This window comes from Xenopus laevis, chromosome 3S, assembly GCF_017654675.1.
Source record: "Xenopus laevis strain J_2021 chromosome 3S, Xenopus_laevis_v10.1, whole genome shotgun sequence".
NCBI lineage: Eukaryota > Metazoa > Chordata > Amphibia > Anura > Pipidae > Xenopus > Xenopus laevis.
In genome coordinates, this window is record NC_054376.1 from 30544946 (window position 1) to 30557426 (window position 12481).

At 39.4% G+C, this 12481-nt stretch overlaps 1 protein-coding gene across 4 annotated transcripts in view; it reads right to left on the bottom strand.

Annotated features, from left to right (window-relative positions):
• Positions 1–12481, bottom strand: part of slc23a2.S (solute carrier family 23 (ascorbic acid transporter), member 2 S homeolog) — a 68696-nt gene that overhangs the window by 20201 nt on the left and 36014 nt on the right. For all 4 annotated transcript variants that reach the window (XM_018255162.2, XM_041588153.1, XM_041588152.1 and 1 more), the window contains exon 4: positions 4506–4622. In XM_018255162.2, coding sequence (XP_018110651.1) covers positions 4506–4622 — 117 coding nt within the window. The remainder of the gene's footprint in view (positions 1–4505; positions 4623–12481) is intronic.

Sequence of the window (12481 nt, forward strand, 5' to 3'; positions counted from 1 at the left end):
CATCAAGTTCAACCCCTCCAAATGAAACCCAGCATCCATACATACACACACTCTATACACCCCTCTATACAATCACATAAACTATATATTCTGATATCTATACTAATTGTAGATTTTTGTATCACTATGGCCTTGGATATTATCGTTGTTCAAGCCACAAAAACATAACTTAGGCTTTTTGAAAAGTGAACATAATTTCAAGCAACTTTGTAATATACATCATTAAAAAATATGCAGACTTTTCATGAATTTTAATGGTTTCTGACAGTTCCCTAAGTCTAGCCCCCTGCTCTCCTGCTGATCTTTCGGACTACTTTGCTGAGATGGCTGACTACTGTTACTTTGTATTAACAGCCATCTGCCCTCAGCCTGTATCCTCCAAACCCCACAATTCCCTGCACATGTGATTTCAATAAGGAATGGAACATCACAATGTAGTTCCTGCATGCTGTCTGTAAGCTGTGGAGAAGTTGTAACATCAGTTTTTAGTCCCTCCTTCCCTGCCAGGATTTCAAATGATGCAGAAAGAGATGAACTTTTAAACAACTGGATTTCAGCAAAGTAAATTACATTTATTCATACTTTTTGATAACTGTGATGGGTAAATTATGGGTTTCTGTGTTATGTGTCTGTGTTATCAAATTTTGGATTGGAAACCAGAGTTCCCCTTTTAAAGCATTAACAAAATCAGCCATCACAACATCACCCGGCAGTGCATTCCACAACCTCACTGTCCTCACTGTGAAGAACCCCCTACGTTGCTTCAAATGAAAGTTCTTTTCTTCTAGTCTAAAGGGGTGGCCTCTGGTACGGTGATCCACTTTATGGTTAAAAAGGTCCCCTGCTATTTTTCTATAATGTCCTCTAATGTACTTGTAAAGTGTAATCATGTCCCCTCGCAAGCACCTTTTTTCCTGAGAAAACAACCCCAACCTTGACAGTCTACCCTCATAATTTAAGTTGTCCATCCCTCTAACCAGTTTAATTGCAAGCCTCTGGCTCATTTATAGCTCTCTTAAGGACTGGAGCCCAAAACTGCAATTCCAGCCTTTCTAATTCTAAGGAAATACCGTTAAAGACATGAACAGAAACACACGTCAATAGGTTTTACTGGACAACAAAATGGTGTAAAATTAAGGTTCCGCTGTACAGTTACAATAAGTAACAATAAGGGGAGAAATTGAGTTCAATGAATGCAATATGCAGCTGAACAAGACTCCTGAAGCAAAAAAAACTTTAACATAAATATTTGGAAATAACCTGGAAATAGCTGGTTTAAATCTAAATATCTAGTTTAAATGGCATTTGTAAATGGTCAACAGTTGAGAGTTAGGAACCCAAAGACATCCCTAAACTGACAATTTCTGGAATAAGCTATCCACAGACAGCTCTCCATCAAGGATTTCCCTAGCTTGGTGGCTTGCCTATTTCTAAACATTTTGTTGAAAAATAAGAATTTACCAGTGCGTTATACTAATTTATATATATAGAAGAATTGTGCTTAAAAAAAAAGTAGTGTTTCAGGCTAATTTATTGAATATTTCTGCAAAACCCTAATAATCCCTCCCTTCTCTTCCACTTCCTGCTCCCTGAATTCCCAGGCTGTTCAGGGGAGCCAGCTGCACTCAACTCACTGCACTGTAGGACAGGAACCAATCAGCAGCTAGCAGGACCTGATCGGAAACTTAAGCCTGTCTGTGCTTGTGTGACTGCAGGGCTGTAATTGGCTGTCCCCCTCCTACTGTGCTTCTGTCAGGGACCATTAGAACACGCCCACCCCTCATTTGTAACAGGGACAGGGACCAGTGAACATCTATAGGGAGCTCCAATAAAGGGGCTATTTTTAAAGATAATTTTAGCACTGTGTAAAAGCAACACCATATATTACTCATAATTGCCTACAAAATTAGGGTTATTTTATTATCCTATGAGTCTCCTTTAAATCCCAAATGTATTTCCTTGCATTTGTGCTGCTCATGATCTGTCACTTAGCTGCCCAGACTACCAGCTGCAAGGATGCCACCTCCAGGATGGATGCAACTGTCCCACAAAACTTTTTGAGGAAAGCATTGATGTAAACGATCCCACAATCAATAGAGAACAAGTGGACCAACTACAACAGCAGATGAAAGCACCCACAGAGAGACTAATACAAAACGGCTGGGTAGTCACCCACTGGAGGCCCACAGCCAACCTTATGGCCATATATAAAAGCAGGGACTGATCTTTGCAGTTAGGCAACAACTGGAGATCCACAAGTTGAAGCGAAACAGGGCAACGTGCACTTGGGCAAAAGATAACAGCATGCAATATATCTCCACCCTGCTTCTCCTGGGCTGATCACATGCAAGAATATGGGGAGAAATGAAAGGAGAAGTTTCATTATTACGTACATGTATATTTCTGTGTAAAACCAACACGCGGTTTTAAAAATAACTCGAAGGTCAAACGTATTCCAACCTTGCACAACGACGACTTCTTTTCAGGTTTTTCTTAAAATGACACAAAAGGTTTTATAGTTGCCCTTTGTTTTTCTGACTGGGCCTTGTATTTCTGTTCACACACAGAGGAATTATTCATATGAGTGCCTCCACATATAAGGAACTCATCCAGTGACACAAATGTAATTACAAAGCTACATAGTCCTACACGGTTTATTACAGCAGTGAATATATCCAACTGCAGTCAGAAACTAACAGAGGGGTTAGCAATACCTGGACCACTTCAGTTAAATATATGAACACAGGGAGCCTTGTTTTATTTATATATATATATATATATATATATATATATATATATATATATATATATATATTGCCGTTAGTAACGTGTGGGGGCTGGTATAATACATTTATCTGCTACAGTGAAAATGAAACATTTAGGGGCACATTTACTTAGCTCGAGTGAAGGAATAGAATAAAAAAAAACTTCGAATTTCAAATGTTTTTTTTGGCTACTTCGACCTTCGAATCGAACTAAAAATCGTTCGACTATTCGATAGTCTAAGTACTGTCTCTTTAAAAAAAACTTCGACCCCGTACTTTACCACCTAAAACCTACCGAACCTCAATGTTAGCATATGGGGAAGGTCCCCATAGGCTTTCTAAGCTTTTTCAGGTCGTAGAAAAATCGTTCGATTGATGGATTAAAATCCTTCAAATCGTTCGATTTTCCGTTTGATCGTTCGATCAAACTAATTGCGGTAAATCCTTCGACTTCGATATTAGAAGTCGAAGGATTTACCTTCGGCAGTCAAATATCGAGGGTTAATTAACCCCTTACTGTGAAGAAAGGGTGAAACTTTATCATGATTTGTTGAAGTATAACTTAAAGCAGGGGTGTCCAACCTGTGGCCCAAGAATGGATATGAATGCGGCCTAGCTTGAACTTCCAGGAAACGTCATGTTGCAATTTCACGCACCGAGAGCGTATGTACGCGGTCGATAATTGTGTGCATGCGTGCTTTCAATTTTACAAGGGGTGTGTGGCTTCCTAGAGCAGGAAAAGCAGTTAACAAGTGAGCGTTCAGTTACTTACAAAGGCAGGTAAGCATTCTTCAGCTGCTTTGCCGGCTATGGTAGGGATATATGCAGCGCCTACATTTGTGAGCAACTTTTGAACACACTTAGTAAAATTAGAACCAAACTATCTGATGAGCACCTAGAGAATTCACTGAGAATTGCAACTACTTCCATTCAACAGATACTGATACATTAGTTTCTCAAACACAATGTCAAAAATCCCACTAGGTTTATTATAACCTCTTTTCTTTTACAATAAAATAAATCAAAAGCTAGAGTTAGTGTTTGTGTGTATTTCGAGTGTGGCCTCAGAACATTTTTCTTCTTCCAATGAGGCCCAGGGAAGCCAAAAGGTTGGACACCCCTGACTTAAAGGAACAGTTCAGAGTGAAAATAAAAACTGGGTAAATAGATAGGCAGTGCAAAATAAAAAAAAAATTCTAATATAGTTAGTTAGGCAAAAATGGAATGTATAAAGACTGAAGTGACTGGATGTCTTAACATAATAGCCAGAACACTACTTCCTGCTTTTCAGCTCTCTGAGTTAGTCAGCGACTTGAAGGGGGGCCACATGGGACATAACTGTTCAGTGAGTTTGTAATTGATCCTCAGCATTCAGCTCAGATTCAAAAGCAACAGTTATGACCCATGTGGCCCCCACCCTCAAATCACTGATTGGTTACTATTGCCTGGTAACCAATCAGTGGAAAGCAAGTTAGCTATAAAGCAGGAAGTAGTGTTCTGGCTATTATGTTAGACATCCAGTCACTCAAGCCTTTATAGATTTACATTTTTGCCTAACTAACTATATTAAAAAAAAAATTATTTTGCACAGCCTGTTTACCCACTTTTAATTTTATACTGAACAATTCTTTTAAACAATCATTTCTGTGAGACATGACAGCACCCTAGTTTTACGCAGAAAGGAGTGGCACAATACAACATGCTGGGTGCCTTTTTGGACTCACAAACAGCTATACATACCTGTAAACCCAGAAAAATGCAGAGGTACCAGGGAGGGACATCCTCCACTGTGTAGATCATATCAAGCCGCTGCCGCTCTAGACTCCCAGTGCTATCCAGTGTCTCTGCCAATGAGCTCTGCGTGGGGTAGAGAAAGTGCAAAAAGTGATGGAGTGATATCAAAGGGAAGGCTACAATAACCACCATACGCATAAGTTGCCTTTATCCTTTAACAGGGAAATTGGAAATTATTACTGCTGGAACTTGTCTACAGCTTAAACACCAAGGTTTTGTGTTCCTACAATATGCTCAAATCCAGATTCACAGATCTAGTCCAGTTAATATAATATAATATAATCTTATAAACTCAAGCAGCAAAGCTGAAAGTAACCCAGGAAAACAATACATCCATTAATACTTTGAGTTTAAAAGTTTAATATATAATAAGTGTTGAGTACAGAATCTTTCTTTCTGCTTCTTTTCTTGTTTCAGAATGATAAATGACCCTTTGGCTGACCTTTCAGAGTCAAACAATAAATGTTGTAGTTAAAACATTAGATAGTATACCTCCTTGTTCGACTTTCATGCATTAAATAGGGGCTTGGGCTAAACATGTTTTTTGTCTATTGCTTTAAGCATGGAAATTCTATGGCTGTTATTTTAAGAACGAAGCAGAGAAATTAAAGCTACTCCATGACTGTTCCTTGTGAGGTAGGTAATTAGATTACCAGTTGACAGCAAATCACTTAGCTCAGACCCTGGGACAGGTCTCCTTTTCTCTGAATGCTGTACCTGCCAAGGGTTTTACTTTAATAAGCACCACCACCTTCTCACCTGTTCCAGGGATCCCTTGCATATGTCTTGAGTGAGTGCATGCAATGGAACTATCGCAAAAATTAGAATTTAATATAAGCTTCGGCATACAGAGATAAGAGGTTTCTACATATAATCAATTAAAAATTCTGTACCGTTTCTGAAATAATCAAGTTTATCTTCACTATCCCTCTGTCAGCATCAGTTTCTCTTCATTCTCTCTTCATGCAGGAGTTGGTTGTCGTATATATTCATTGACAGTTAGATCCAATATATCTTATAGGGGGACTCTTTTGCCTAGAAGATGTATTTGAGTTCACTCTATTAAAATCACCAGAAATCCTGTCTCTCTACGTGCAGAATTTGTACAATAGACAGTTTTTTTTGTTAGATTGTTTGTATTAGAATCAGTTATTTGAGGTAGCGCAAATACATCTGCTAGGAAAGGGAGCCCCCCTATAAGATATATTGGATCTAACGGTCATATCTAACACCCAAGTCTTGCAGAATGAAGAGAAACAGATGTGGAGAGAGGGATAGTGAAGATAAACTTGATTATTTCAGATATGATGCAGAAATTTTAATTGATTATAAGTAGAAAACTTCTTATTTCTGTATGCTGAAGCTTCTATTAAATTTTCATTTTCGCGATAGTTGCCCTTTAAGAAGCTAAAAGCTAACCTTTTGCTCTGCTGTGCATAGCAAAGGGTAAAATCATGCAGGACGCAGCAGAAAATAACTTTCTTTATTAAAACAGAAAAGTAAATATGGGTTTGCCGTGGCTCTTACATAGACCTCAGAAGGCACTGTGGGCACAGGTGGATTCCAGATAATACGCAATCTAAAGTAGTTTCCAATCAAGGCATATGGCAATGTTATCCATTATCCAAAGCTGGGACACTTTATAAGTGATTAGTCTTTTGCTTATCAGCCTGTTTCGGTTGTCCGGATCCAAAATGATTATCATGTAGAGTGGTAAGGATTAAAATATGCTGAACAGTCAGCAAGTATGAACAGAAAATGACCCAAAACTCTCTTTGTGTGGCTTACAAGTTGCAACTGTAGGCACACACAAATACATTTAATGAGAAGCCATTTGTATGTTTTTGGACTGTAGCATGAGAGCATACAAACCTCCTACAGACTGTGTGCCATGGCCAGAATTCTAAACACTGCAAGGTGGAAACTCTAACCAGTGAGCCATACACTTATCTGAATTTGCACCAGTAGCATTTGCCCTTATAGAGAGATTCTGTGTCTCTGGTTCCGCCAGCTGGAAGCCCACAGACCAGATACTGCCCTCCACTAAAAGTTTATGATCCTCTGGACTCCAACAATATGAATAATACTATAATGTTTCCTGCACTGGCTCTTAAAGTGGTGGAAAAAACAATTATCTGGTCAAAAAAGGAAATATTACCAATCTGGGAACAAAGCCCATACAATTCTAGCTAGACAATTGAAGAAGAATTTTAACCAGTCTCAAATCCTCTCCATCCAAACCAATGAGGACAGTATTACATTTGACCCTAGGCATATAGCACAAACCTTTCATAAATACTATTCGGACTTGTACAACCTACCCAAAAGCCCGCAGCAAAAGGGAACTTCCCTAACAAGTCATATGGCTAAGTTCCTCCAGGACTGCCAACTAACATATTTAACACAGGAAGAAGGGGAAGAGCTTAATAAAGCTATCACAGTTGAGGTGGTGTTAGGGGTAATTGCCTCTCTTCCGACACAAAAACCACCAGGCCTCATGGCTTCCCAAACTCTTACTATAAGCTGTACAAAGACTACTTTAGCCCCACATTAGCCGATTTATTTAATGCTTTCTTAAAAGGGACAGAAACCATGCTTGTATCTTATATCACGGTATTGCCGAAAGAAGGCAAAGATATCACTCTCTGTTCCAATTACCGCCCCATAGCCTTGCTTAATAGTGACCTGAAAATTTTCACAAAACTTCTAGCTAACAGATTGGCCCTAATATTACTGTGCCTCATACACCTAAACCAAGTAGGGTTTGTGCTGGGGCGCCAAGCAGGGGATAACACCCGAAGAGTGATAAATATCCTTGATGTTATACAAAATTTACAAATACCTGCAGTGGCTTTGAGCAATCAGCAACACTCCATATGAAGGATCACTATTTGCAGATGATGTTTTTCTCACGCTCAGCAACCCAACAGTATCGTTACCTAACTTACACAAAACCTTACAGCTGTATAGTATGGTCTCAGGGTACAAAATTAATTGGACCAAATCCGAAGCAATCCCCCTGAATTTAGATAGGAAAGCTAGTGAAACTCTTAAATTTAGCTTCAAATAGAAGTGGACAGCAACACATATTAAATACCTAGGAGTCACCCCTAAATATAGGGACCTCTATAAAGCGAAAGGTACCCACTTACTCAGGCAAATAACCCAAGATATGAAAGACTGGCACAAAAAAGTCCTGTCCCGGTTTGGCAGAATTGCTGTGGTCAAAATGAACACGTTACCTAAGTTGCTATACCTCTTTGAGACCTTACCTATACATATTCCTACAAATATCTTGAAAGACATTCAGAAAGAACTCCACAAGTTCATTTGGAAGGGGTCCAAAGGTAGACTGCCATAGGTCGGTATTGCTAAGTAGTAAACACCAAGGAGGGCTGGCAATCCCAGATATATCTAAGTATTACGAAGCAGCCCACCTGCGGCAGACCTTAGCCTTAGCACATGTCAAACTGCAAGAGAAAATCCAATGGCAAGGGGACAGGTCTATGGATTACCTCCAGGATAAACACTTTATAACGTCTATACTAGATTAGATGTCCCTATGAAGGCCTCCTTAACCCCATTTGAGAAGATTCTGAGATCATCATATCCATACAAGGGCCTGATCTCACATCTATATAAGTTGATGGTAGAGCTACCTGAGGAGCCCTTTCCTAAGCATAAATATATGCAATATTGGGAGAGGGCTTTGGGAGAGGAAATCTCAATGCCAACGTGGGCCAGAATCTGGGACAAAACCGGCAGAATGGTGGTTAAGAAAATGTTTATTAGGTCCTAATGAGGTGGTATTTGACGCCAGATCGATTGTACCTCATCCCCACTATGCTGGAGAGGTTGTGGGTAGGTTGTCTACCATATATTTTGGCTATGACCACGAATAGAACTGGAAGGAAGTCACTGATCTCATACAATCCATACTAGCTACTCCTCTATTTATTAAACCAGCACATTTACTATTAGGGCAGCCTATCCCAAAGCTTAAGCGCCCAGAAACTAACAACATTGCGCATCTAGACTGGCACTTGTGGCTAAATGGAAATCCCAAATAATACCCACCAGTACAGTGGCGGAACTACCGGGGGAGCAGGGGGTGCAAGCGGGCCAGGGCCGCACCCCCTCAGGGCCCCCGGCAGCTCACGCGCCACTGACAAATGCGGCCGTACGGAGGGGGGCGGGGCCCGGCTGCGCGTGACGCACCAGGGCCCGCCCCCCTCTAGTGACGCTACTGCACCAGTACAGAAGTTATCTCCAGAGTGAATAATAACAAAGATTTTGAAACCATGACAGCTTATATAGCCACTACGACCCAACTTGAGGAACAGACCTGGTCCCCGTGGGTAACTTATTTTGCACCCGGGCGAAACATCCCATTACTATGGAAAGTAGGAAAAGGAACATGGAGAAAGCATAAGATCCATGCAGCACCAGGTTAAGATATGGTATAGGTCACTCCAGGTTCTTACCTATTACTATTTTGTTTAACTAGTTAGATAATGTTTAGACTGTTAGCCCAGTTTACGGGCAATAATTGTACACCATAAAAAAAGAATGTCAAATCAAATTGGCATGATGGAAAGCCAGACTGTGAAATGTATGTTACATTGTATTTATCTGCTAAATAAAAATTTTGAGTGACAAAAAGAATGTATAGTACAGCAGCATACTACTAAATGTAGTAGCAATGTGACAAGCAATGCTAGAATTTGTGGAATCAGTACTGAAGTGCACAGCTTTGCTCTAATACAGGAGAAGGTTGCAGTCAATGGTCTCCACTATTTTACAAACACTCTGGAACCTGAGAACTTATTTTAAAAAAACATTTGAATAGCTAAAAGGAAAAAAAAATTTATGTGTGCCATGCAAACCTTACAGTAACAACATTCTAGCAGAGGATTCTGGGGTTGGATCTGCTCCCAAGCTAAGACTGTGACCTTTAAATTATCAGCCCGGTCAAAGTTTGCACAGCTCTATAAAAACATTTGCTTTTGTCAAATGAATTGCATTCTTGCCAGATCTCAAAAGTGCACTTGATCCTCACTCATTCTGAGCGGACCATAAAGGCATGAAGTGACTCGAACACATGAAGTGTGAAATTGTATAGACGTGTGCCTGTAACAAACAAGGCATGGGCTCTCTGCTCTCGACTCTCCTTGTTACAGACTTCCAAATATTACAATCCACTATACATGACCCATGTATACCATCTAAAAAACAAGCTAATTAGTTTTTAAAGCCGCACACAAGAAAAAGCTACTGATCAGAGACCAACATGATCAGAGATACAACTTAAGTTGCATTACCTTCACTGGGGCTAAGGACTAAGCTGTGTTGTCTTGTCAACATAGTCTACGTCTTTAAAGTCTAAGTATTTCCATTGAGTGTTCTTCTGAAGGGATTCTTCACTTTGTAATAAATACTGCTACTGCTGCTAGACTCCTTCATCATCATATCAGATAAACTCCTTATAAAATATTGGATTCTTTAAGATCACATAAATGTCAATGAACTGGCTTTTTAGGAGTTGTTGGAAGAGGTAATTTAACCATAAAATGTTCTACTTTCTCAGGTTATTGTCTTAGTGGAGTTTATCCAAGGAGACCATATTTTCCAGTAATAAGCACTTTTGTTTTGTAAGATATGCGTAGTTTCTTCCATTTGTTTGATATCTTCTATGGATGAAATTCATTCTGCTACGATGGGGGCCTCTGTAGATTTCCATTTTTTAGGTATAAGGTATTTAGTTGCATGTAGCAATTGAGAAGTGAGAGGTTTTGAGATCGATTTATTCTCTTCAATTGAGAAATGCAATAAGATTTGAGTTTGGTTATTGATGTCTTAAGTGGGAATTAGTAACTTTGTTTATGATATCAATTACAGTTTTCCAAAATAGTTTTAAGGCCGGGCATGTAAGCCAAATATGAGAGTGAGAACCTTCCTTAGAATTACACCTCCAACATGTCTTGGTACAGGTAAGATACATTTTATTTAATTTACATAAATGTAATATCACAGTGCTACGCAATATGTTGGGGCTATATAAATACATATAAAATATCATCTAATGCCATCTCGTGATTAATTTGTAGGCTGCTTCTCTGTGTTTTTTTCTTTCTGTATCTTATACATTACCAGTAGTGACTTGTTGACAGAACTTGCCCTTGTTTTACAATGACGAAGTTTGATTTTTACCTAATGCATACCCCCCACCACCCGCCTTTTTCCTTTCTGTACCCCCTCCCCCAAGAAAACTATAAAGAATTACAAAAAACAAAAATTTTAGATTCTTTAGTAACCAAACCTGTAAGGAAAGTTATTAGCAGGATGCTTGGTTTTATCATGCATAGGCATGCAGCCTTGCCCTCTGGTTGGAACAGGTGCCGCCTTTATCCTGTGCCAGCACCATACAATGCCATCATCTACTTTTAGAAAACCCTTGCAGAGAATCTTTACGCACCAAAGAAAATGTGGCACAGGACAATGGGCAGTTGGTCCAGGGTTAAATGCCCATGTTATACCCATCTTGCATAGGTGTGTAAGAAACGTGCTGGTGCTATATAGAGAAACGATGATACATAATAATAATCTGTATCAATATTCGGCAGGTACCTGCTTCTAAAGGAAATACAGAAATGCACCCTGGCTGATCTCTCCATCACTGTAAACCAACAAGAATGTTCCCAGATCAGTTAAAGCTTTAATCTCGAATAAGCCTACTGTGAGCTGGCATTAATGGCGTATCATTCCATAAACTGCGGTGTTCCCACCATCACTGTAAGTGGAAAGGACAGAATTACAGTACTCATCTTCCCACGACATGACTAATAACTTTATTCCTTTAAGCTTACTCCACCCTTTTGATCTTATTCGTGGACAACAGGAGTTTTCATTTTTTTTCATGGTGCCGTTAACTATTTATGTGGTTTAATGACTTTGTACTTACACTGGCAATAGTGTACTCTAGAGAGGAAAAGCTACGGTGTGTCAGATGCTGCACAACTGAAACTCCCTGCTCCTTATACATTCCATGTCATTTCCAGAGAAATGTTGGCAGTTTTCATTTCATCTAGTTTTCATCTAGAGCCATACATATTGCCTTTTACTTTGCAGGAAAACACGTGAACATGGCAATACACGTGGCACACACACTAAAAAATTATAATGTTTGAAGTAGAAACAGTAAGCCACTAAATCTGATTATTGCTTTAACCTAAATATTTGGGGAAGTTATGTATGTACATAAATGAGAATACAAACCGTTGGGGATTTGTATGTCAAAAACAGCTGGACAGTTGGAGACTAAACACAGTTATATCTTATCTCGAAGTCTGGTGTAATAAGGAGAGGGTAAGCTAACTAATGTGATTGGTGAGTTCAGGTATACGTGCCCCAGGCTTTCAGCATAGGGAGTAAAATACAGGAACAATATTTGCCAGCCCGTCACTGGTCCGGATCCCAAAAAGTAGAAAACTATAAGCAGCTAAAAGTTTCAAACAAAGTCTAGTGTATTTTACGTACTTCAAAATAATCACAAAAACTATTAGCTGCTTATTATTTTCTACTTGTTGTGGTCTGGTACAGTGCCAGCCTGTCAAATACTGTTCCTGCAGTTGGAGACATGAAATGAATTGTACCTTAAGGTGCAAGCCTTTGGATTAGGTCACTTCTGGTTTCCAATTGTGTCGCTGGTTTGTGATGGCGTGGATCTGGTTGTGGATAAAGGAGTTGCAGGTTGGGTCCAAATGGGTAAAAATGTGGGCTGAGGGTCTGAGCCTACCAGATTATGAGCTACCATAAATTTAACAAAAGCCAAGTTATGCTAATTTCAAATTATGGGGATCATATAATAATCTCTCTAATGTTTTATTTACCAGTAGGTCTTTCCAGCTGACACAAGGTCACCC